The 27,165-nt window shown below is 52.4% G+C and overlaps 1 protein-coding gene across 2 annotated transcripts in view; it reads left to right on the forward strand.

Moving 5' to 3' along the window:
• The window catches only part of lmna (lamin A), a 105,509-nt gene that overhangs the window by 35,961 nt on the left and 42,383 nt on the right, over positions 1-27,165 (forward strand). For both annotated transcript variants that reach the window (XM_063041944.1, XM_063041945.1), the window contains exons 3-11: positions 2,886-3,042; positions 5,497-5,622; positions 6,197-6,367; positions 8,328-8,453; positions 10,457-10,677; positions 10,900-11,131; positions 13,429-13,536; positions 17,723-17,842; positions 22,458-22,550. In XM_063041944.1, coding sequence (XP_062898014.1) covers positions 2,886-3,042; positions 5,497-5,622; positions 6,197-6,367; positions 8,328-8,453; positions 10,457-10,677; positions 10,900-11,131; positions 13,429-13,536; positions 17,723-17,842; positions 22,458-22,550 — 1,354 coding nt within the window. The remainder of the gene's footprint in view (positions 1-2,885; positions 3,043-5,496; positions 5,623-6,196; positions 6,368-8,327; positions 8,454-10,456; positions 10,678-10,899; positions 11,132-13,428; positions 13,537-17,722; positions 17,843-22,457; positions 22,551-27,165) is intronic.

Raw genomic sequence — 27,165 nt, forward strand, 5'->3', positions numbered from 1 at the left:
GAGGCAAGGTCCCTGTATGGGAAGTTCTGTGGGTAACTGTCCCACAGTGAACTGCCTGACACAGAGCCCCACAGCATAGAAATTGGCCTTTTGGTCTAACTAGTCCACGTTGGCGAAGATCCTCATCTAAGCCACCACACGCACAATGCTGGAGGAACTCAACAGGTCAGGATTTCCAGCATCTATGGAAAAGAGTTCAGTCGTGTTTCGGGCTGAAACCCTTCATCCAGTCCTGATGAAGGGTCTCAGCTGGAAACGTCAACTGTTCTCTTTTCTACAGATACTGCCTGGCCTGCTGAGTTCCTCCAACATGTTGTGTGTGTTGCTTGGATTTCCAGCATCTGTAGATTTTCTCTTGTTTGAAGGTTCTCATCTAAGCTAGTTCAAGTTGCCCATACCCCTCTAAATCTTTCCTATCTATTTAACTGTCAATTGTCTTTAAAATGTTCTTAATGTACCTACCTGCCTCTAGCAGCTCGTTCCATAGACTGACCACCCTCTGGGTGAAGAAGTTGCCCCTCAGGTTCCTATTAAATCTCTTCCCTCCAACCTTAAACCAACCCAGGGGAAAAGACCGTGAGCATTTCTGCCCCTCATGATTTTCTACACCTCTACAGGGTCACCTCTCAATCTCCTACACTCCAGGAAATAAAGTCCTAACCTGCTCTACCTCTCCCATCGAGTCCGGGCAGCATCCTGGTAAATCTCCTCTGCGCTCTTTCTAGTTTAATGACATCGTTCCTACGGCAGGCTGACCAGACCTGAACACGATACTCCAAATGTGGCCTCACCAACGTCCTGTCCACCGGCACAGTGACCACCCGCCTTTTACACTCTGCCCTGACTGAGGAAGGCCAGAGGACCAAGAACTCCTTCACCCCATCCACCTGTGATTTCACCTTCAGGAAACCATGTACCTGTTCCCCAGGGTCCCTCTGTTTTGCAACACTTCCTGGTCCTGTTCACAGTGATAGTTCTATACTGATTTGAATTAAACTCCATTTGCTATTGCACAGCAATCTGACCCCAGTTTCCTGTGGGTCTCAGGGGGTTTGTAGATAGGAGAGGAATGTTGGGGCAACTTTCAAAGGCATTGGCACTCGCGGGTGTGCTCCAGGGAAGGGGGGGAGGGCGTGAATTGGAAGACTATGGGGATGAATTGACAGTGGGTTGAGGGAGATCAGCCAGGGTGGGGTGGGGGGGCCGTGAAGGGCTTCCATCAGGATCAACAGCTAGAACTGAGACAACAGGAACTTTCATACACACCCTGGTGAGTATTATCAAAGTCAAGGTCAGTTGGGTCGTCAGCGGCACAAGTACATTTATGTGCAGAAGAACTTGCAACAGCATCACAGCATTCACAACATACAAAGGAAACATTATACACGGTTTTTACAAGAAAAATACAATTAGAACAAAATAAAGCCCATTGGAAAGAGGTCACAAAGTTTCTGTACTCAGATGGTGATTGGGGTTGTGCCGGTCGGTTCAAGAACCGAATGATTGAAGGAAAGTAGCTGTTCCTGAACCTGGTGGGGTGGGACTTCAGGCTTCTGTATCTCCTGCCCGATGGGAGCTGTGAGAAGATGGCCTGGCCCGGATGGTGGGGATCTCTGATGATGGACGTTGTCTTCATGAGGCAGTGGCTCCTGTAGATATGACCGATGGTGGAGAGCGATGTCCCTGTGATGTATTGGACATAGTCCATGACTTTGCAGAGGATGTTGGGAAGATGGAATGAGCTGCCAGAGGAAGTCTTCAAGGTGGATACAATTACAATATTGTAAATGACACTAGTACAGTTACATAATACGAATAGGGAAGGTTTAGAGGGATACGGACAGGTACACGGATAGGAAAGGTTTAGAGGGATACGGACAGGTACACGGATAGGGAAGGTTTAGAGGGATACAGGCAGGTACATGGATAGGAAAGGTTTAGAGGGATATGGACAGGTACACGGATAGGAAAGGTTTAGAGGGATACGGACAGGTACACGGATAGGAAAGGTTTAGAGGGATATGGACAGGTACACGGATAGGAAAGGTTTAGAGGGATATGGACAGGTACACGGATAGGAAAGGTTTAGAGGGATATGGACAGGGACACGGATAGGAAAGGTTTAGAGGGATATGGTCAGGGACACGGATAGGAAAGGTTTAGAGGGATATGGACAGGTACACGGATAGGAAAGGTTTAGAGGGATACGGACAGGTACACGGATATGAAAGGTTTAGAGGGATACGGACAGGTACACGGATAGGAAAGGTTTAGAGGGATATGGACAGGTACACGGATAGGAAAGGTTTAGAGGGATACAGACAGGTACACGGATAGGAAAGGTTTAGAGGGATACGGACAGGGACACGGATATGAAAGGTTTAGAGGGATACGGACAGGTACACGGCGAGGAAAGGTTTAGTGGGATATGGACAGGTACACGGATAGGGAAAGTTTAGAGGGAGATGGACAGGAACGTGGATAAGAAAGGTTCAGAGGGATACGGACAGGTACCCGGATAGGAAAGGTTTAGAGCAGGGGCTCCCGACCTTTTCTAAGCCATGGACCAATACCATTAAGCAAGGGGTCTGTGGACCCCTGATTTAGAGGGAAATGGGCCCAATGTGGGCACCTGCGTCCAGATGATAGCATGAACGAGTTGGGCTGAAAGGCCTGTTTCCATGCAGTCATTTCTCTGGTCCCAAGGGAGAGTGGACCAAATTCATACCCTCATTCCCTTGTATGCCCACTGAGTTGCTGCTGACTCTCGGAATGGATGTTGGGGGTCCCACACAGGATTAATGTATCTGAGTGAGACTGCAGTTGAGAACACGGCTGAGCAGTGGTCCTAATCTTCTCTCCCCCTCCCCTGCTCCCATCTCCAGGAATGCAAAGAAGGAGTCTGATCTGGCAGCCGCCCAGGCGCGTCTCAGAGACCTGGAGGCCATCCTCAATTCCAAGGATGCTGCGCTCTCCACTGCACTGGGCGAGAAGAGGAACCTGGAGAATGAGTTGCGGGAGCTGCGAGCCAAGGTCGCTAAGGTAGGGGCTGGTGGGGATTGTGTCGTGAGCTGCTGCTCCTTTCCCCCGCACCGGGCGGCCTTCGAATGGCAAAGTTTATCGTCACAAGCACAAGTGTAATGAGAAACATACAGCAGTGAGAGATACAATGTTCACATGAAAAGTATTAGTTATAAATTGTGGTTATGAGTCATCCTGGGGACCAAATCCACTGTTCTCTGAAACTGACTGCATAGTTTGATAAGATTGGAGAGAAGGCATGTGGCGTGTTTGCCTTTATCAGCTCTTCAAAACTCTGAAAGTTATGTTGTAGATTTATAAAATTCTTCTTAGACCACATCTGGAGTAGCTAGGTCCAGTTCTAGATCGGTGTGCTATGAACCATCCCCTCAACTTCCCGTTCTAGGTCAGTGTGTTGTTGACCATACCCTCCATTCCTGGTTCTACAAACGTAGTTTGGTCTGTTATAAACAGTTCTTCCCATTCCCTGTTCTAGATTGGTGTGTTATTGACCATACCCTCTCCATTCCTGGTTCTAGTTTGGTCTGTTATAAACGGTTCTTCCCATTCCCTGTTCTACATTGGTGTGTTGTGATTGGCCCCCTAGATCTAGATTCCTGGATCTAGAGCAATATGTTATAGACGGCCCCAACCATTCCCAATACTAGATCAGTGTGCTGTGAACCGTAACCCCCATTCTCCATTCTAGATCAGAATCCAGAACACCCTTCTCCATTCCCGGTTCTAGATCAGTGTGCCATGAGTTATCTCCAACACTTGAGGTCTTTACTTAGCCAATGAGGGCGTACGGTGTTGCTGGTTCCTGACCAATGAGGGCACACCACATTCTCAGTGCCCAGCCAATGAGGGTGCAACATACAGAGATGTATGAATCATGAGGAGCATAGATAGGGTGAATGTGCTCAGTCCTCTTCCCCCTCAGGTTGGGGAATCAAGAACCAAAGGGAGTAAGTTTAAAATGAGAGGGGAGAGGTTTAATAGGAACCTGAGGGGTAACTTCTTCAGCCAGAGGGTGGTCAGTACATGGAACGAGCTGCCAGAGGAAGTGGTTGAGGCAGGCACATTAACTATATTTAAAAGGCATGGGAAAGGCTTAACAGGATATGGGTCAAATAGGACTAGCTTACCTAATACTGAAACTGAATACTCAGCACTGAAAGGCCTGGATAGGGTAGATGTGGCGAGGATGTTTCTATTAGTACGAGAGTCCAGGATCCAAGGACACAGCCTCGGGATAGAGGGATGAGAACTGAGATGAGAAGGAACTTGTTCAGCCAGAGGCTGGTGAGCCTGTGGAATTCAACAATCAAGTAATTGTGTATATTTAATGCAGGGATTGACAGGTTCTTGAGGGTGAGTGTTACGGGGAGGATGAAGCTGAGGAAAACAGAGCAAATTTGGTGGATCAAATGGCCCAGTTCTGCTCTCAGAGCCGAGGGGCATGGGTGAGTTCGGCCAAAGAAATTGGAATTAGTTTATAATTGTTACGTGCTCTGAGATGCGTGGAACAACTTGTCTCGGATTCCTGTTTATGGAAATCGAATTGTTAAATCAGTGAACAACAGGAATTCTGCAGATGCTGGAAATTCAAGCAACACACATAAAAGTTGCTGGTGAACGCAGCAGGTCAGGCAGCATCTCTAGGAAGAGGGATATCCTCTCGTATCGCTTTTGCCTATCACCTGTCCAGCTCTTGGCTCCATCCCTCCCCCTCCCATCTTCTCCTATCATTTTGGATCTCCCCCTCCCCCTCCTACTTTCAAATCTCTTACTATCTCTTCTTTCAGTTAGTCCTGACGAAGAATCTCAGCCCGAAACGTCGACTGTACCTCTTCCTAGAGATGCTGCCTGGCCTGCTGCGTTCACCAGCAACTTTTATGTGTGTTGCTTGTTAAATCAGTGCAATGGATTAGTTCAAGGTAAAACAATAACAGTGCAGAAGGAAGTAGGCAACAGATACAAGACCAGAACCAGGTATTTTCTATCCGATTGTTATAAGGCAGATAGTCCTGTAACAGTGGGGTGGAAGCTGCCCTTCAACCTGGTGAGTGTGATTCCAGATTTGAAGTGCGCAGATGAGAGAATGTCTGAGATGTGTCGGGTCTTTGATTCTGCTGGCTGCTTTACCAAGGCAGTGAGGAGTGTAGACAGAGTCGATGGAGGGGAGGCTGGTTTCGGTGATGTGCTGATCTGGGTCCACAACTCTCTGCAGTTTCTCGTGGTCTCGGACGGAGCCATAACAAGCCGTGATGGATCGGGATAGGATGGTTTCTTTGGTGCATCAGTAAACACCAGTGAGGGTTGATGGGGGAGTTGCTGAATTTCTTTAGCCCTCAGAACGCTGTGTGACTCACAATGGGGCAAATGGGAACCGTTGGCGGGGTGGGGGGTTCCTCCTCACCGGCACCAAGCTTTGCAACTCTTTACACTTGGGATCTTGCTGTGCCTCCCCAGCTGGAGCTGTCCCTGAGCGACACCAAGAAGCAACTCCAGGACGAGATGCTGCGGCGTGTGGAGATAGAGAACCGGGCACAGACCCTGCAGGAGGAGCTCGAGTTCCAAAGGAACCTCTACGACGAGGTGGGCCCACCGGGTGACCGACCCCAGCCCTCCGCCTCCCTAAGCAGGACTCTCCTCATTCCCTAGACCTCACGCTCTTTCTCATCCATTCAACCCCCCACCCCTCAACACGATCACACACCCCTCTGTGACGTCACTCTCCACTCCCCCAACTTCTGGTAAACTTTCTTCTCCCCCCCCCACCTTACAACAAGAATTCATCTCCACCCTCACTCTGCCCCCACCCTGCTCCTTCCTCCACTTTCCCCTCTCCCTCCACCCTCCCCCTTCCCTGTCTCCTCCAACTCCTCCCCCTCTCCTTTGTCCCTACCCACACCAAACCCCACCCCACCCCACTCCTCCTACACCGTCCCTCCTCTCCCTAACCCTCCCCAATCCTCCCAAACCTATCCCCTCCCCGTTCCTCACCCCTCGTTACCCCCATCGCCTGATCTCAGGATTGAGAGCAAGCCCAGACTCCCATGACTGTGCTCCCCGCTCCTCTCGCCCACTCCCCTCTAGTCACTCCTGGCCATATCCCTGCCTCCTTTCCAAAGCCTCTGACCCTCCACTCCCCTTTGTGTCCCCCTCGCAGGAAATCCGGGAGACCAAACGCCGACACGAGTCACGGCTGGTGGAGATCGACTCGGGCAGGCAGCGGGAGTACGAGAGCAAGCTGGCCGAGGCCCTCAATGACCTACGCAACCAGCATGAAGAGCAGGTCCGCCTCTACAAGGAGGATCTGGAGAAGACCTACAACTCCAAGGTAACTGGCTCCCCCTCTCCCATTGGTCAGGGCCGCCAGAGGGCAAGGGGCAGATGTTACACTTGAGAGAGATTGAGAGGGAGCAAGTTCGAGGGAGGTTAACATGGGGGCGGGTGTAAATTTAAAGATTAAGGCCGGAGGTGCAAGTTCAAAGGACAAGGTAAGAGGGGCAAATTCTGTTGGGATGAAGGTGAAAGGAAACAAATTTGATGGAGATTTAGGTGAGCAGGATAAACTCTATGGAGAGTAAAGTGAGAGGAGGCAAATTTAAAGATTAAGGTCAGGGGAAAGTTCAAAGTTTAAAGTGGGGGGGTGTTTGAAGGGCAACGTGGGAAGGCAAGTACCAAAGAGATTAAAATGGGCGGTTAAGATGGAAGGCAAATTCAAAGGACAAAATTGAACGGGGCAAGTTTGAAGGAGATTGTGAGGGGAATAAATTTGATATTACAGTGAGGGGGGTAAATTTGAGGGGGATTAAGGTGAGGGGGGTAAAATTGAAGGATTAAGGTGAGGGGGTAAATTTGAAGATTAAGGTGTGGGGTAAATTTGAGGGAGATTACAGTGAGGGGTAAATTCGAAGGGGATTAAGGTGAGGGGGTAACTTTGAAGAGGATAAGGTGAGAGGGGGTAAATTTGAGGGAGAGTATAGTGAGAGGAGGTAAATTTGAAGGAGATTAAGGTGAGGGGGTAAATTTGAAGGGGATTAAGGTGAGAGGGAAATTTGAAGGGGATTACGGTGAGGGGATAAACTTGAAGGAGATTAAGATGAGAAGGGGTAAATTTGAAGGAGATTAAAGTGAGGGGGTAAAATTGAAGTGGATTGAGGTGATGGAGGTAAATTTGCATGAGATCACAGTGAGAGGGGTTAAATTTGAAGGGGATTACGGTGAGGGGGGTAAATTTGAAGGAATTTAAAGTCAGAGGGGGTAAATTTGAAGGAGATTAAGGTGAGGGGGTAAATTTGAAGGGATTGAGGTGAGGGAGTAAATTTGAAGAAGATTAAGGTGAGGTGGTAAATTTGAAGGAGATTAAGGCGAGGGGGTAAATTTGAAGGAGATTAAAGTGAGGGGGTAAAATTGAAGTGGATTGAGGTGATGGGGTAAATTTGCGTGAGATCATGGTGAGGGGATTAAATTTGAAGGGGATTACGGTGAGGGGGGTAAATTTGAAGGAATTTAAAGTGAGAGGGGGTAAATTTGAAGGAGATTAAGGTGAGGGAGTAAATTTGAAGGGATTGAGGTGAGGGAGTAAATTTGAAGAGGATTACGGTGAGAGGGGATAAATTTGAAGGAGATTAAGACGAGAAGGGGTAAATTTGAAGGATATTAAGGTGAGGGGGTAAATTTGAAGGGGGTGGGGGGGGAAATTTGAAGGGAATTATGGTGAGAGGGGATAAATTTGAAGGGAGTAGATGAGGGGGCTGAGAATGCAGCCTTGTGGAGCACCAGCGTTTAGAACCAAAGGGGGTAACTTCACTTGCCCCATCGTTGAAATGTTCCCACAGACTGTGGATTCATTTTCAAGGACCTTCCATCTCATGTTCTCAATATTTATTGATTATTTATTATTATTTCTTGCTTTTTGTATGTGTACAGCTTGTTGTCTTTGTTCACACTGGTTGAACGCCCAAGTAGGTGTGGTCTTCTATTGATTCCGTTATTGCTATCATTCTATGATGGATTTATTGAGTATGCCTGCAAGAAAATGAATCTTAGGGTGACCGAGATGTACTTTGAAAATGAATTTACTGTGAAGTTAGAATGTTCACTCCCAGGAACCCGACCCTCCCAGCCTCAGCACGGTGGATGTGAACAGGAGTCTCTTCTCCGTCCCCTTGTCTAAAGTCAATGGCCATCCCGTTAGTTCTGCAGACACTGAGGGAAGGCTTGGTGAGGTAAATCTCTGTCTCCCTCGGGTACTCCAAGCCCCGCTCACCGGACATTATCGTCCTCTGTTGCAGCTAGAGAATGCCAAGTTCTCGGCCGAGCGGAACAGCAACCTGATCGGAGCGGCCCATGAAGAGCTGACCTCCACCCGCCTCAGGCTAGACAACCTGACCACCCAGATGAAACAGCTACAGAGCGAGGTAAGGGGGCCCTGCCTCGAAGGGAGGGAGGGAGCGAGCGATAGGCGCCCTTGCAGCGTGCGTGGGGGTGGACAGGCATTATCATGAACCAATCGAGAATCGTGGATCGGGGGCGATGAGGAGCCCATCCAGTCGCGAGACCGCAGATGTCACCAGCCTCTCGGCGGTCAGGCAGGAGATGCCAAGGGAGGAGAGGAGTCAGTTTTCCGGGTCTGAGATTGGGAATGGGGAAGTGGGATTAAAGAAAGGAATGTCACAGAGAAAGGTCAGCAGTGGAAGGGGTGGGTGGAATGAAAGGAAATATCTGTGGTAGGACAGGACAAGGTTGTGAGTTGGTAAGACAGATTTGGCCTCTTGGTCTGTGGGTCAGGGTGGGTCACCCAGATGTGTCGGAAGTCTTGTCCACTTATCTGTATTTAAATTAGAGTCAAGTTATTGTTACTGGACCAGGGTAGATGCACAGATTCACACAACACTCCAAATGGTCCACACTGAACTACGTTACCATCTACGCCAATCCCATTTGTCCATGCATGGCCACTATCCCTCTAAACCTTTCCTATCCCTGTCCCTGTCCGTATCCCTGTAAACCTTTCCTATCCGTGTACCTGTCCATATCCCTCTAAACCTTTCCTATCCCTGTCCCTGTCCGTATCCCTCTAAACCTTTCCTATCCATGTACCTGTCCGTATCCCTCTAAACCTTTCCTATCCGTGTACCTGTCCGTTTCTCTCTAAACCTTTCCTATCCGTGTACCTGTCCGTATCCCTGTAAACCTTTCCTATCCGTGTACCTGTCCATATCCCTCTAAACCTTTCCTATCCGTGTCCCTGTCCGTTTCTCTCTAAACCTTTCCTATCCGTGTACCTGTCCGTATCCCTCTAAACCTTTCCTATCCGTGTACCTGTCCGTATCCCTGTAAACCTTTCCTATCCGTGTACCTGTCCGTATCCCTCTAAACCTTTCCTATCCGTGTACCTGTCCGTATCCCTCTAAACCTTTCCTATCCGTGTACCTGTCCGTATCCCTCTAAACCTTTCCTATCCGTGTACCTGTCCGTATCCCTCTAAACCTTTCCTATCCGTGTACCTGTCCGTATCCCTCTAAACCTTTCCTATCCGTGTACCTGTCCGTATCCCTCTAAACCTTTCCTATCCGTGTCCCTGTCCACATCCCTCTAAACCTTTCCTATCCGTGTCCCTGTCCACATCCCTCTAAACCTTTCCTATCCATGTCCCTAAGTGTCTTTTCAATGTTGTTAATGTACCTGTCTCATATAACCTTTGTCTGGCAGTTTGTTCTATATACTGACCAGCAAAAGGGTTGCTCCTTAGATTGGGGGGGAGTAGGTTGGTGTGGACTGTCAGGAGGAAGGGGATGTTGGGTGGTGTATCATGGTTTTGGGGAGGCTGGTGTAAATCCTGTACCCATGCCTACGCACGCTTTGGGCTGCATTTGAGTGGATTTTGGCGGCTGGAGCGTCTGTGATTGCAGGGCTCTGCGTACGGCTGAGCTCCCGTCTGGAGCTCACTGGGTGACTTGGCCCTGCATCACTGCGACCCCTCCCTTTGCAAGTGTGCGCCAAGGGACGGGGAGATGAATGGAGGTGTTTTGAGCTGTGGGTGTAGAGTGAGGAGACCTGGTGAAGCTCATGGTTAACAGAACTGGCGAAGGGGGAGGGGTGGGGCTCCACACAGCGACAGGTTCGTTAGGAGCTCTGAAAGCAGACCTGTGTAGGGAGTGGCCTGGCAAGAGGAGGTGGAGGTGCCTATGGCGATGGTGGTGCTCTGCTGTTTCTGAGGCTGACCTCTGGCCTGTGCCCACCTTGTTTGAACTGTGCCTTGTTGTCATTGCTGACCTGCTGCTGACTTGTGAACTACTGCCATTATTGACCTGATGTGACCTGTTGCTATAGCTGACCTGTGACCTATCAATTGACTGACCTTTGACCTGTCGTGGCTGACCTGTGACCTGTCAATTGACTGACCCTTGACCTGTGGCAGCTGGCAGCCAAGGAAGTGAAGATTCAGGACCTGGAAGCAGCCCTGCAACGGGAGCGTGACACCAGCCGTCGGTTGTTGAACGAGAAGGATCGGGAGATGGCCGACATGCAGCGTCGCATGCAGATCCAACTCGACGAGTACCAGGAGCTGCTCGACGTTAAGCTGGCACTGGACATGGAGATCAATGCCTACCGCAAGATGCTGGAGGGGGAGGAGGAGAGGTACGGTGACCCCGTGACCCTTCCCCTTGGCCATGACCCCTACCCATTGCAACCCCCCACTCAGGTGCAACTATATCCTCCACCGACTTCATTTCCAATCCCACCCCACTGTCGAAGCCTCCCCTCGCCCGCGACCCCCATAAGCCCCACATCACCCTCGGACCCTTGACCTTCAGGAACCCAGGACCCAGTAACTCTATTGTCTCCCCGCTTTGCCCCCAGGCTGAGGCTATCGCCCAGCCCTCCGCCGCAGGTGGCAGTGTCGCGGACCAGCACCAGCCGCTCGGTCCACACCTCGCAGACCGCCCAGACCAAGAAGCGGCGTCTGGAGGAGCTGGAGGACGAAGGGCCGAGCAGCAGCATTACCCAGCATGCCACAGCCCGCGGCCGCGTGCTGGTGGACTCCATCGACCCTGATGGCCGCTTCGTCCGACTGAAGAACAAGACTGATGAGGTGAGACCACAGAGCGTCTCCCCCTCCATCTTCCAAACAATCCTCAATACCCTCCGCTTCACTCCCAACCTATCCTCAATAACCCCCCTCCTCACTCCCAACCTATCCTCAATACTCTCCTCCTCACTCCCAACCTATCCTCAATAACCCCCTCCTCACTCCCAACCTGTCCTCAATAACCCCCCTCCTCACTCCCAACCTATCCTCAATAACCCTCCTCCTCACTCCCAACCTATCCTCAATACCCTCCTCCTCACTCCCAACCTATCCTCAATAACCCCCCTCCTCACTCCCAACCTATCCTCAATAACCCTCCTCCTCACTCCCAACCTATCCTCAATACCCTCCTCCTCACTCCCAACCTATCCTCAATACCCTCCTCCTCACTCCCAACCTATCCTCAATACCCTCTGCTTCACTCCCAACCTATCCTCAATAACACTCCTCCTCACTCACAACCTATCCTCAATACCCTCCTCCTCACTCCCAACCTATCCTCAGTACCCTCCTCCTCACTCCCAACCCTATCCTCAATACCCTCTGCTTCACTCCCAACCTATCCTCAATAACCCTCCTCCTCACTCACAACCTATCCTCAATACCCTCCTCCTCACTCCCAACCTATCCTCAATACCCTCCTCCTCACTCCCAACCTATCCTCAATACCCTCCTCCTCACTCCCAACCTATCCTCAATACCCTCCTCCTCACTCACAACCTATCCTCAATAACCCCCCCTCACTCCCAACCTATCCTCAATAACCCCCTCCTCACTCCCAACCTATCCTCAATAACCCCCCTCCTCACTCCCAACCTATCCTCAATACCCTCCTCCTCACTCCCAACCTATCCTCAATACCCCCCTCCTCACTCACAACCTATCCTCAATAACCCCCTCCTCACTCACAACCTATCCTCAATAACCCCCCTCCTCACTCACAACCTATCCTCAATAACCCCCTCCTCACTCCCAACCTATCCTCAATAACCCCCTTCCTCACTCCCAACCTATCCTCAATAACCCCCCTCCTCACTCACAACCTATCCTCAATAACCCCCTCCTCACTCACAACCTATCCTCAATAACCCCCTTCCTCACTCCCAACCTATCCTCAATAACCCCCCTCCTCACTCCCAACCTATCCTCAATAACCCTCCTCCTCACTCCCAACCTATCCTCAATAACCCTCCTCCTCACTCCCAACCTATCCTCAATACCCTCCTCCTCACTCCCAACCTATCCTCAGTACCCTCCTCCTCACTCCCAACCTATCCTCAATACCCTCTGCTTCACTCCCAACCTATCCTCAATAACCCTCCTCCTCACTCACAACCTATCCTCAATACCCTCCTCCTCACTCCCAACCTATCCTCAATACCCTCCTCCTCACCCCCAACCTATCCTCAATAACCCCCCTCCTCACTCCCAACCTATCCTCAATACCCTCCTCCTCACTCACAACCTATCCTCAATAACCCCCTACACCTTCCAACCTATCCTCAATAACCCTCCTCCTCACTCACAACCTATCCTCAATACCCCCCTACTCACTCACAACCTATCCTCAATAACCCCCTCCTCACTCCCAACCTATCCTCAATAACCCCCTTCCTCACTCCCAACCTATCCTCAATAACCTCCTCCTCACTCACAACCTATCCTCAATATGCCCCTCCTCACTCCAAACCTATCCTCAATAACGCTCCTCCTCACTCCCAACCTATCCTCAATAACCCTCCTCCTCCCAACCTATCCTCAATACCCTCCTCCTCACCCCCAACCTATCCTCAATAACCTCCTCCTCACTCACAACCTGTCCTCAATAACCTCCTCCTCACTCACAACCTGTCCTCAATAACCCTCTTCCTCACTCACCCTCTCCCACTCCCTGCCCTACCCCTCCCACAACCCCCACACTCTCTAACTGTCTATCTCCACTCGACCAACTCTGTTCCCCCTTTGTAACCCACACTCCATTCCCCCTCCCTCCTGCTCTCTGCTGCCCTTCCCTCCCGTCTTGCCTTCTCTGAGCCCCATCTCCCCTCCAGCTCTACATCGTCTCACTACCCTTCTCTTTTTCCCCTTGCCCTACCCCCCTCTTCCCGCCCTGAGCCTCTAGCCCCTCACACCCACCTGCTTGTGTATCTCCCCCTCCCACTCTTCCCACTCTCTCCCCAACTCCCGTCTGCCTTCCCACACTCTCCCATTCTCTTCCCCTCCCCCCCTCCACCGTCCCCCTGACTCGGACCCCCTGTGTCTGTGTGAGCCTCACTACCCTCTTGTCACACCTCCCCCAGGACCAGCCCATGGGCAACTGGCAGTTGAAGAGGCAGATCAATGGCCGGGCCACCATCTCGTACAAGTTCCCTCCCAAGTTTATTCTTCTGGCTGGACAGTCTGTCACGGTGAGTGTCCTGTCAATTCTGTACCTCCTCCCTCTTGCAGCCCCCGGGTCTCCCCGCTCTCATTCCTCCCTCGGGCTGTCTGTGTGGGACCTGGGGACCCAGAACCCCTGATCAGTTTGGGGTAATCTGGGCTGTACAAGATGTGAGGGTGGGGGGGGGGTGGCAGGGATGAACAGGGGCTCGCGTTGTTGCTTTTGTGTCATCCTGCTGAGTATCGTGGGCACGCTATGCTGGCGCCAGTACGTTTGGCAACACTCGCGGGCAGCTCCCAGCGCTCTCTCGCAGACGACGCATTTCACCAGCACCAGATTCCGCAGATGCTGGAAGTGCGTCACAACACACACAAAACGCTGAGGGAGCTCAGCAGGTCAGGCAGCCTCCATGGGAATGAATACCTAGTCGACGTTTCGGGCCGAGACCCTTCATCAGCAGCTTTTCCCCTCTTTCTTTCCAGTGCTGATGAAGGGTCTCGGGCTGGAATGGTGACGGTTGATTCATTTCCACAGATGCTGCCTTGGCCTGCCGAGCTGCCCCAGTGTCTTGTGTGTGTTGTGACGCATTTGACTACATGTTTTAGACTATAAGACAAAGGAGCAGAAGTCAGCCATTCGGCCCATCGAGTCTGCTCCGCCATTTTATCATGAGCTGATCCATTCTCCTATTTAGTCCCACTCCCCCGCCTTCTCACCATAACCTTTGATGCCCTGGCTACTCAGATACCTATCAATCTCTGCCTTAAATACACCCAATGACTTGGCCTCCACTGCTGCCTGTGGCAACAAATTCCATAGATTCACCACCCTCTGACTAAAAAAATCTCTTTGCATTTCTATTCTGAATGGGTGCCCTTCAATTCTTAAGTCATGCCCTCTCGTACTAGACTCCCCCATCATGGGAAACAACTTTGCCACATCCACTCTGTCCATGCCTATCAACATTCGAAATATTTCTATGAGGTCTCTCCTCATTCTTCTAAACTCCAAGGAATACAGTCCAAGAACGGATAAACGTTCCTCATATGTTAACCCTCTCATTCCCGGAATCATTCTAGTGAATCCTCTCTGTACCCTCTCCAACGTCAGCACATCCTTTCTTAAATAAGGAGACCAAAACTGCCCACAGTACTCCAAGTGAGGTCTCACCAGCGCCTTATAGAGCCTCAACATCACATCCCTGCTCCTATACTCTATTCCTCTGGAAATGAATGCCAACATTGCATTCGCCTTCTTCCCCACCGACTCAACCTGGAGGTTAAGCTTAAGGGTATCCTGTACGAGGACTCCCAAGTCCCGTTGCATCTCAGAACTTTGAATTCTTTCCCAATTTAAATAACAGTCCCCATTTATTTCTTCTGCCAAAGTGCATAACCGTACACTTTCCAACATTGATGCACAGATGATAAACTTGCATCTTGAACCTTGGGTGTTGTTCTTAACCAATGCTGGGCGGTACAATTCATGGTAAGTCAAGTTTATTGTCAAGTACGGTAAGGTAGAGGTATCATGAAAAACAGCCAAACACTCAGAGTGTAACTCAGTAGGAGAGTCCGAGTTCGAAGGGCACAGCCTCAGGGAAAAGGGACGTCCCTTTAGAACTGAGAAGAGGAGGGATTTCTTCAGGCAGAGGGTGATGAATCTGGAATTCGTTGCCGCAGGACGGTGGAGACCAAATCACTGGGTGCACTTAAGGCAGAAATTGATAGGTCCTTCATTGGTTTGGGGGGGTGGGGGGGTTAAAGGTTACTGGGAGAATGAGGCTTAAGGCAAAATCAGCTGTGATTGAATGACAGAGCAGAGTCGATGGGCTGAGTGGCCGCAATAACTAAAGTCCTTATAGTCTTCACATTAGACAGAAAGTTATACCGTACAGTTTTATGAAACAGGGTGCAAAAGCAGAGAGAAAACAAAGACGCAAGTCCACAGCGTGTATGACGTGGTCTGACGGGCTTCATTGCTGAGGTAGTGATTAGGGTCGTGCCGGTTGGTTCAAGAAACAAGTGGTTGAAGGGAAGTCGCTGTTCTTGAACCTGGTGGTGTGGGACTTGTGGCTTCTAAAGATTCAAAGATTAATTTTATTATCGAAGTATGTATGCAGAATACGACTCTGAGATTTGTCTTTTCTATAGCCACAAGATACAGAAAATCATATAGGTAGGTGAGAGAAAGGCATTAATACCCCCCCACACGAAAAGAAAAAGAAACAAAAACTAGCCAACCCCAAACACCTCCAACCCCTCCCTTGCAAAAAAAACTAACAGATCACCCAAACCCCCAGGCTGCCAATTGACAACAAGAAAGAATAGGCGAGGTATGGTAAAAGCATAGAACTGAAAGTGGCCGATATGAACTACAGTCCAATCCATAAATCTCAGAATCTCGATAACCTCTCTGAGAGCTTCAGGACCCAGCAGCCCCTCTGAGAACTACCCTCTCTCCTCCGCATTTTCCTCGATGTTTCAATCTTCCTCTTCCTCCTGCCTGATGCTAGCATGAGAAGGCGGCATGGTCCAGATGATGGGAATCTTTGATGAAAGAATCCTGCTCTCCTCCACCCTCCCCTCCTTCCACGCTGGCATAGCCCACCTCGGTGCCCAGGGAAGGCTGCTCTATGGGAGGAGAGTTGCTGTGGGGTCGGACAAAGGCGGCACTCAATCACTGAATGTGTTCGAGGCTCTCAGACTGCGTCAGAAGGAACCCTAAAGCTTCAGGGTACAGGCTAATGGTGTTAGTTTATTAGTCACAGATACAGGTGCCTAGTGGGGGAATTTAGGACCAGAGGGCACAGCCTTGGAATACAAAGGTGTCCCTTTAGAAGGGAGGAATTTCTTTACCCTGAGGGCGGTGAATCTGTGGACAACGGCCACTAGGGTTGCCAACTTTCTCACTCCCAAATAAGAGACAAAAGTAGCAGTCAAATACAGGACACTTGTGTTTACCCCGAGAAAGACTACCATGACCATGAAGCCTTGCGTGGGCACCTGTGTGCGCATGTGTGACATACACATACGTGATGTGTGCATGCGTGTACATGCCGATTTTTTTCTACAAATCGGTTTTGGCTTAATCTTCCCGATTCTGTTAGTGAAACTACACTGTACATACATTATTTCTACTTTATATAGGCTGTGTATTTATCATATTCCTGTGTTTACTATATGTTAGTGTTATTTTAGGTTTTATGTGCTATTTGGTATGATTTGGTAGGTTATTTTTTGGGTCTGGGAATGCTCAAAAATTTTTCCCATATAAATTAATGGTAATTGCTTCTTCGCTTTACGCCATTTAGGCTTACGAATGGTTTCATGGGAACGCTGTACCTTAGCGGGGAAATACGGGACAAGGGCGATCCCGTATGGGACACCAATTTAGCCCAATATACGGGATGTCCCAGCCAATACAGGACAGTTGGCAACCCTAACTGCCACAGACATTTGTGGAGGTCAGGCCAGTCACTGAGTAGGCTTAAAGTGGAGGTTGATGTGTTCTTGATTAGACATGGTGTCAAAGGTTACGGGGAGAATGGGGTGGAGAGGGATAATAAATCAGCCATGATCGAATGGCAGCGCAGGATCGAAGGGCTGAGTGGTTGAATTGTGTTCCTGTGTCTTATGATCTTGGATACTGTCTGCATGAGAGGGTATGAACTCTGACTTTCAGAGTCTGGAAATCACATTACAGCTATGTAAAACTGGTCAGGCCACTCTCGGAGCATTGTGTGCAGGTCTGGTTGCCCCCTTAAAGGAGGGGTGTCGAGGCCTAGGAGAGGTTCACCAGGAGGCTGCCTGGATTCGAGGTGTGAGCTATAAGGAGAGAGTGGACAAACCCAGGCTGTTTTCTCAGGAGCAGCGGAGACTGAGAGGAGGCCTAATAGAAATTTAGTTTAGAGCCATCCATGAGTAGGTGGATTGTTCCTCCCAGGGTAGAAGTGTCAAGTACCGGAGGGTAAAGCTCTAGTGTGAGAAGAGGGAAGTCTAAAGGAGAAGTGCGAGTTCAGTTTTGTTACGGTGTTGGAGCCTGGAATGGGGTGGCGATGGAGATGCAGATGTGATAGAGGCTCTAAGACTCGTGAATGTGCAGGTAGAAGGAATTGGTGTAATTTGTCATTGTTTGACACGATGGTGAACTGTATTGTTCTCTGTTTATGGTTATCTGATCCTACCCTCTCATTTCCCTTGCCTTCCCCTCAGATCTGGGCGGCAGATGCCGGTGCTGCCCACAGCCCTCCGACTGACATGGTGTGGAAGACTCAGCGGAGTTGGGGCACAGGGGAAGATATCAAGACCATCCTGTTCAACAGCAGCAATGAGGTGAGACATCACTGTCCCTCACCCTGACCCAACCCTACCTCCCCTCCTCACCCTCACCCTAATCCAACCCTACCTCCCCTCCTCACCCTAACCCAACCCTACCTCCCCCTCACCCTAACCCAACCTCCCCTCCTCACCCTAACCCAACCTCCCCTCCTCACCCTAACCCAACCCTACCTCCCCTCCTCACCCTCACCCTAACCCAACCCAATCACCCCTCCTCACCCTAACCTAACCCAACCTCCCCTCCTCACCCTAACCCAACCCTACCTCCCCCTCACCCTCACCCTAACCCAACCCAACCACCCCTCCTCACCCTAACCCAACCCTACCTCCCCCTCACCCTAACCCAACCCAACCACCCCTCCTCACCCTAACCCAACCCTACCTCCCCATCACCCTAACCCAACCCTACCTCCCCTCCTCACCCTCACCCTAATCCAACCCTACCTCCCCTCCTCACCCTAACCCAACCCTACCTCCCCTCCTCACCCTCACCCTAACCCAACCCAATCACCCCTCCTCACCCTAACCCAACCCAACCACCCCTCCTCACCCTAACCCAACCCTACCTCCCCATCACCCTAACCCAACCCTACCTCCCCTCCTCACCCTCACCCTAATCCAACCCTACCTCCCCTCCTCACCCTAACCCAACCCTACCTCCCCATCACCCTAACCCAACCCAACCACCCCTCCTCACCCTAACCCAACCCTACCTCCCCATCACCCTAATCCAACCCTACCTCCCCTCCTCACCCTAACCCAACCCTACCTCCCCATCACCCTAACCCAACCCAACCACCCCTCCTCACCCTAACCCAACCCTACCTCCCCATCACCCTAACCCAACCCTACCTCCCCTCCTCACCCTAACCCAACCCTACCTCCCCCTCACCCTAACCCAACCCTAACTCCCCTCCTCACCCTCACCCTAATCCAACCCTACCTCCCCTCCTCACCCTAACCCTACCTCCCCTCTCTCACCCTAACCCAACCTCCCCTCCTCACCCTAACCCAACCCTACCTCCCCTCCTCACCCTAACCCAACCTCCCCTCCTCACCCTAACCCAACCTCCCCTCCTCACCCTAACCCAACCCTACCTCCCCTCCTCACCCTCACCCAACCTCCCCTCCTCACCCTAACCCAACCCTACCTCCCCTCCTCACGCTAACCCAACCTCCCCTCCTCACCCTAACCCAACCCTACCTCCCCCTCACCCTAACCCAACCTCCCCTCCTCACCCTAACCCAACCCTACCTCCCCCTCACCCTAACCCAACCCTACCTCCCCTCCTCACCCTAACCCAACCCTACCTCCCCCTCACCCTAACCCAACCCAACCACCCCTCCTCACCCTAACCCAACCCTACCTCCCCTCCTCACCCTAACCCAACCCTACCTCCCCCTCACCCTCACCCTAACCCAACCCAACCACCCCTCCTCACCCTAACCCAACCCTACCTCCCCTCCTCACCCTAACCCAACCCTACCTCCCCCTCACCCTCACCCTGACCCAACCGTACCTCCCCTCCTCACCCTCACCCTAATCCAACCCTACCTCCCCTCCTCACCCTCACCCTAATCCAACCCAACCTCCCCTCCTCACCCTAACCCAACCTCCCCTCCTCACCCTAACCCAACCTCTCCTCCTCACCCTAACCCAACCCTACCTCCCCTCCTCACCCTCACCCAACCTCCCCTCCTCACCCTCACCCTAATCCAACCCAACCTCCCCTCCTCACCCTAACCCAACCTCCCCTCCTCACCCTAACCCAACCCTACCTCCCCTCCTCACCCTAACCCAACCTCCCCTCCTCACCCTAACCCAACCTCTCCTCCTCACCCTAACCCAACCCTACCTCCCCTCCTCACCCTCACCCAACCTCCCCTCCTCACCCTAACCCAACCCTACCTCCCCTCCTCACCCTCACCCAACCTCCCCTCCTCACCCTCACCCTAATCCAACCCAACCTCCCCTCCTCACCCTAACCCAACCCTACCTCCCCTCCTCACCCTCACCCAACCTCCCCTCCTCACCCTAACCCAACCCTACCTCCCCTCCTCACCCTAACCCAACCTCCCCTCCTCACCCTAACCCAACCTCCCCTCCTCACCCTAACCCAACCCTACCTCCCCTCCTCACCCTAACCCAACCCTACCTCCCCCACACCCTCACCCTAACCCAACCCAACCACCCCTCCTCACCCTAACCCAACCCTACCTCCCCCTCACCCTAACCCAACCCTACCTCCCCTCCTCACCCTAACCCAACCCTACCTCCCCTCCTCACCCTAACCCAACCCTACCTCCCCCTCACCCTAACCCAACCCAATCACCCCTCCTCACCCTAACCCAACCTCCCCTCCTCACCCTAACCCAACCCTACCTCCCCTCCTCACCCTAACCCAACCCTCCTTCCCCCTCACCCTAACCCAACCACCCCTCCTCACCCTAACCCAACCCTCCCTCCCCCTCACCCTAACCCAACCCTACCTCCCCTCCTCACCCTAACCCAACCCAACCACCCCTCCTCACCCTAACCCAACCCTACCTCCCCATCACCCTAACCCAACCCTACCTCCCCTCCTCACCCTCACCCTAATCCAACCCTACCTCCCCTCCTCACCCTAACCCAACCCTACCTCCCCATCACCCTAACCCAACCCAACCACCCCTCCTCACCCTAACCCAACCCTACCTCCCCATCACCCTAACCCAACCCAACCACCCCTCCTCACCCTAACCCAACCCTACCTCCCCATCACCCTAACCCAACCCTACCTCCCCTCCTCACCCTAACCCAACCTCCCCTCCTCACCCTAACCCAACCTCCCCTCCTCACCCTAACCCAACCCAACCACCCCTCCTCACCCTAACCCAACCACCCCTCCTCACCCTAACCCAACCCTACCTCCCCTCCTCACCCTCACCCTAATCCAACCCTACCTCCCCTCCTCACCCTAACCCAACCCAACCACCCCTCCTCACCCTAACCCAACCCAACCACCCCTCCTCACCCTAACCCAACCCTACCTCCCCATCACCCTAACCCAACCCAACCACCCCTCCTCACCCTAACCCAACCCTACCTCCCCTCCTCACCCTCACCTTAATCCAACCCTACCTCCCCTCCTCACCCTAACCCAACCCTACCTTCCCTCCTCACCCTCACCCTAATCCAACCCTACCTCCCCTCCTCACCCTAACCCAACCTCCCCTCCTCACCCTAACCCAACCCTACCTCCCCTCCTCACCCTAACCCAACCCAACCACCCCTCCTCACCCTAACCCAACCCAACCACCCCTCCTCACCCTAACCCAACCCTACCTCCCCCTCACCCTAACCCAGCCCTACCTCCCCTCCTCACCCTCACCTTAATCCAACCCTACCTCCCCTCCTCACCCTAACCCAACCCTACCTCCCCTCCTCACCCTCACCCTAATCCAACCCTACCTCCCCTCCTCACCCTAACCCAACCCTACCTCCCCTCCTCACCCTAACCCAACCCAACCACCCCTCCTCACCCTAACCCAACCCAACCACCCCTCCTCACCCTAACCCAACCTCCCCTCCTCACCCTAACCCAACCACCCCTCCTCACCCTAACCCAACCCTACCTCCTCCTCACCCTAACCCAACCCTACCTCCCCCTACCCTAACCCAACCCTACCTCCCCCTACCCTAACCCAACCCTACCTCCCCTTCTCACCCTAACCCAGCCCCCCTCACCCTAACCCAACCCTACCTCCCCTCCTCACCCTAACCCAACCCTAACTCCCCCTCACCCTAACTCAACCCTACCTCCCCTCCCAGTGACCCCAGACCCAGGGAAGGCCATGCCTCTCCCACCGTGATCCATCCAGCGCCCATCTGAAGTAACACACACAAGATGCTGGAGGAACTCAGCAGGCCAGGTAGCACCTAGAGAAAAGAGTTAACAGTCGATGTTTTGGGCCGAGACCTTTCAGATGAAGACTCTCAGTTCAAAACGTCAACCAACACCCAAAATGCCGACTGTTTACTCTTTTCCATAGATGTAGCCGGCCTGCTGAGTTCCTCCAGCATTTCATGTGTGGCTTTAGATTGCCAGCATTTGCAGATTTTCTTGTGTTAGTGATACACCATCCACCTCAACAGCTTCTTCCAATGGTTGTAGGATTACTCCTTCCCTCCCGAACCCTCCCCACCTCCCACCAAATACCTCCATCCCTCCAACCCTCCCCACAGGGAGACGGCAACCCTGTCCAAGTATTCCTTGTCAACAGGCCCTTCAGCACAGCCAGTCCGTGTTAACAATCGACTGACCCTTTACTGTCCCAGACGGTGGGGGAGGGGGATGTCCCAGACGGTGGGGGTGGGGGGTGTTCCAGACGGTGGGGGAGAGGGTGTTCCAGATGGTGGGGGGCGGTTCCAGACGGTGGGGGAGGAGTATGTCCCAGACGGTGGGGGAGGGGGATGTCCCAGACGGTGGGGGTGGGGGTTGTTCCAGACGGTGGGGGAGGGGTGTTCCATGGAGGGAGGTGTGTGTCGGCGGGAGGGGGAGAGTGAGGTGTGGGAGTGTGGTTGGCCGGTTCTGGGCATTGACCGATTGTTCTTATCCTGTCCCACCAGGAGATGGCGATGCGTAAGGTGACCCGCTCGATGGTGATTAATGACGATGATGAGGACTTCGATGGCGAACTGCGCCGGCGCGATGTGCACCAGGTATAGGCAGTGAAGCCACCGAGGAGCCAGCGGCGAGTGGATCAGTTCCCCTCGTCCCTCACCTCCCTCTGCCCTCGCCTCCCCCTTCGCCCTCCTCCCTCGCCTCCCCCTTCGCCCTCCTCCCTCGCCTCCCCCTTTGCCCTCCTCCCTCGCCTCCCCCTTCACCCTCCTCCCTCGCCTCCCCCTTCACCCTCCTTCCTCCCCTTCACCCTCCTCCCTCCCCCTTCACCCTCCTCCTTCGCCTCCCCCTTCACCCTCCTCCCTCCCCTTCACCCTCCTCCCTCGCCTCCCCCTTCACTCTCCTCCCTCCCCTCGCCCATTTTCCCTATCCACTCCCACCCTGGTGAGGGAACGAGGAGGTTTCTGTGCCACACCACGGACAGGTGCCCTCCGTTGCTGATGAACCTCAGGTCTTGCCCTGTGCTGATGCCATCCTAGTGATGATGCCACACCCACACCCCCATCCCTCTCCCACAGGCTCCGTGTGGGTGGGCCAACCTGCAGCTCCAGCATGCAGCCAACTGGCCGAGCGGCCTGAGGATTTGATTGGATGCCAGTGATTTAACCCCGCGTGGTGTGGCATTTGGGAGGGGTGCCTCCATGTTTCCCTGCCCTCTGACTGTTCTCTGCCTGTATGGGAAAGGGTGGCTCGTTCCTGTGGAGGAGGTGGGGGTCAATGGGTGGAAGACGGGCTTGTGGGAGGGGGTTTGAGTGTTGGGGGAATCTCCTCACCTTCTAACCCCTGTTTCTCTCCCTACCTCCTCGGGCTTCCGGTACCTGAGTGAGATTTGGCCCTTCCCCGTCCTCCCTGTCCACTGCATCCAGTGGAAGGCACTCAGTGAGACTTCTGTTCCGGGGAAGGAACCCTCGCCCACGACACAGAACCCCTCATCTCTGCGTGCTTCCCAGATTTGGAGCACACACACCTCTCCTGCTTGTTTCAGCACCCTCCCCTCACCCCAACCCATCCCCTACCCTGCCCAACGTGGTCCTCTGATCAGCCCCATGTCCACGCTCCTCTCTCTATCTGCTCAGTTCCCTGCCCTCTGTCAACAGCATCTCCTCCCCTGGCCTGAGGCAACTGGGTTTCTATCTCCCTCCCACCCACCCAACCTTGAGAGCAGTACCACCTCAGGCTTGAGTGGTGGGGGTTCCTCACCCATTCATCAAGCCTCCACCTAGTTCCATTGTCCTGAACCATCCCACGTCCCTTTAATTTTCTCCCCCACCACTCCCCTCCATGCAAAAACTCCACTTGAACATTCCTGAGACTCCTGCAAGGGGGGGGGAAGAATTCCAAAGATTCCACACCCTCAGGATGAAGTTGTTCCTCCTCATCTGCGCCCTGAGTGGTCTACTCTTCATTCCAGGGACACCCCCCACAACATGTTGCACACCCCCTCCCCACCAGCTAATGATGTCACCTTCTCTCCCCCTACGCTCCATCAGAATTAACTACCTTGCCAAAAGGATCCTCCGGACAGACCCGCAGGGACTGGTCTGAGATCTCCAGACAGTAAACAGTCACTCGGTCGGAATTTGAAACGTAAAGGACTCCAGGCACGAATTCACACAGTTTGACCGGTTGGATGACTCTCCCAGCCACAACTGATCTTTGACTTCCCAGTCCACTGATTGATCAAACCCCCCCAAACCTGGCCTCACTTTGGGACCCCCTCTGGCCCTCTTACTGAATAGAATGATGGCCTGAGGGTTAGGAAGAGGGTTTACCCTGTCCAAGTGGCCAATCCCTCCCTGGACAACGAGGGATGCCAACAGACCATCCCTCTGTTCTGTAAACCCCAGCCTGCGAAGGTCAGGGCCCCTCCTCCCTGCATACTTCTTTCCCCATGGCATAGGGAGAAGGAGTTGTGCAATAATTCCCAGCTGGAGGTCTAACCACCAGTCTCCGAAACTCCCCCAGGTCTCCTCTCGAAAATCTGTGGGCCTCCCAACCCGGTCGGCCGCTGAGCACCGCTGGGAGCTGCCCAACTGCCCATGCTCAGGACAGAGGGGAAGAAATCCCAAATCCTAAACAAACCCAGCCAGGGAGAAGGCTGGGAATTCTGCCCTGATACAGGATACTAGCTGATCTGTGCCACACAGGTTATTCTGCCGTTCGCCTTGAGAATTTTTTTTTTCTCTGTCCAAAACATTTCAGGCAACCCTTTCCCTCCCCAACACTTCAGCCTTGGCCAAGGGTTGGTGATCCCAGTCTGAAAGAACTGTTCCTTGAAAAATGCCTCCCCTGGCTGTCGGCAGTGATGCTGAGATCGATAGAACGGTTTCAGATTTGACTATAGACAGTCCCCTCCATCATTACAGACCTGTCCTCATTGTCATTACAGACTCTTCCTAACCTGTATCCCTACGTTACACACTTCCGTCCATTACAGACCCTTCCTAACCGGTATCCCTATGTTACACACTTCCGTCCATTACAGATCCTTCCTAACCTGTATCCCTACATTACACACTTCCGTCCATTACAGATCCTTCCTAACCTGTATCCCTACGTTACACACTTACATCCATTACAGATCCTTCCTAACCTGTATCCCTACGTTACACACCTCCGTCCATTACAGACCCTTCCTAACCTGTATCCCTATGTTACACACCTCCGTCCATTACAGACCCTTCCTAACCTGTATCCCTATGTTACACACCTCCGTCCATTACAGACCCTTCCTAATCTGTATCCCTACGTTACTCACTTCCGTCCATTACAGATCCTTCCTAACCTATATCCCTACGTTACACACCTCTGTCCATTACAGACCCTTCCTAACCTGTATCCCTATGTTACACACCTCCATCCATCACAGACCCTTCCTAACCTGTATCTTCATATTACATACCCCCTCCAGCTATTACAGATCCTTCCTAATTAGTATCCCTGTATTGCAAACCTCTCCATCCATTATAGACCCTTCCTAACAAGTATGTATCTTATTACTGACTCCTCCACCATTACAGACCTTTACTAACCATTATAAGTCATTACAGACCTTCCTAGCAATTAATCTTTGTTATTACAACCCTCCCTCTATCACAAGACCTTTGCTAGCCATCAGTATCCATTATTACATGCTCTCTCTAAGCATCAGTCCCCTTGTTATCACACACTCCCTGCCTGCCATAATGCTGATATTGCAGCCCCCTGTTCTTCAGTGTTTCAGTTATTACAGACCCTCCCTTGCCACCAGTATGCCTTATTATTACACGCTTCCTTCGCGGGGAATATCTCTATTACATGCCCAAACTTCAACCTGCCAGCTTGAATGGACCCCCCCTCCCCCACAACTCTCCAGACCTCCCGCCCAATGCGTCTTTGCAACATCCTCACCAAGGGCCAACTCCCTGGAAAGGTTTGTATGGACCGCAAGCTCCCCTCAGCTCAGGTCGCTCTCTGTCAGGCTGTCATTCAGCTATCTGCCATCTCAGTCCTCTGTATTTCCAAGATCGTTCTCAGGAACGAGGCGTCAGGATTTCATGGTGCGTTAGGGATGTCATCATAGCTGAAATGTTGGTTTATAAGTTGTCGATAATCCGATTGGATTCAAATTAAATTAGATTCACTGCGAAGTTCTGTATCCAAAGCTGTTTTGTTTAAATAAAAAATAATCTTGAAAGATTACAGCTGTCTCCTTCGATTTCTTTAATGACTTCCTGATTTAAAGAGACTGATTTAGTTTCCTGCTGGATATTAAAATAAATTCTGATTTAATTAGTTAAATTGATTAGTCTGGTATTGAGGTACTCAAACCAGTTGTTTCTTGAGGGGTTAAAAATTAGGAGCAGCTGTTTCCAGATGTGAAGGGAGGGAGATAATGTCACAGAGAGGGGTCTTGTCTAGACCTGATCCGGGATGCATGGCCTAGCAATCGGGCTAGAGCAGGGGGCAGAGAGAGCGATGAGGTTAGGGCAGGGTGAGAGGGCAGTGGCCAGCCAAATAGTTATTTAGTGACGATGTGTCTGTTTAAGTTTTGATATCAGGGTTTGGCCCCTAGCCTTTCTCCAGAGCGCCATGAAATTCTAGCCATCTCCACCCTTTCCCCACCACTCACCTAAGGCCATCCTGTTCCCCCCCCCTCTCTCTCCCCCCACCCTCCCCCCTCTCCCCCCTGAACCTTCTTTTGGCTCTGTCTGGGCTCTCAAGTTTGGACCAGAAGGTGGGTCGGCTGGATATCCTCGGGGTGTCTGACCCCTCCCACACCGCCGTCAACCCCCCCAACTCCTGGCTGTGGATCACTGGGGTGCTCAGGCCACACAGAGGGGTTGGTGGTGGCCCAGGAGTGGTTGCACTTTCATTCCCACCTCTAAAATTCATGTCAACTCCCCTCCTCCGCCTCCTGTTATCCCAAATCTGAGTTCCCCCCTTCAAGGTGGTTTTCAACTTGTACACCGAGGACCCTCTGTCCCTCAGTGCTCCCTACCGTTCACAATGTGTGTCCTACCCTTGTACACCAAGGTCCCTCTGTCCCTCAGTGCTCCCTACTGTTCACAGTGTGTCCCCTACCCTTGTACACCAAGGTCCCTCTGTCCCTCAGTGCTCCCTACTGTTCACAGTGTGTCCCCTACCCTTGTACACCGAAGTCTCTCTGTCCCTCAG

Source organism: Mobula hypostoma, chromosome 2, assembly GCF_963921235.1.
Source record: "Mobula hypostoma chromosome 2, sMobHyp1.1, whole genome shotgun sequence".
In the NCBI taxonomy this organism is placed as follows: Eukaryota; Metazoa; Chordata; class Chondrichthyes; order Myliobatiformes; family Myliobatidae; genus Mobula; species Mobula hypostoma.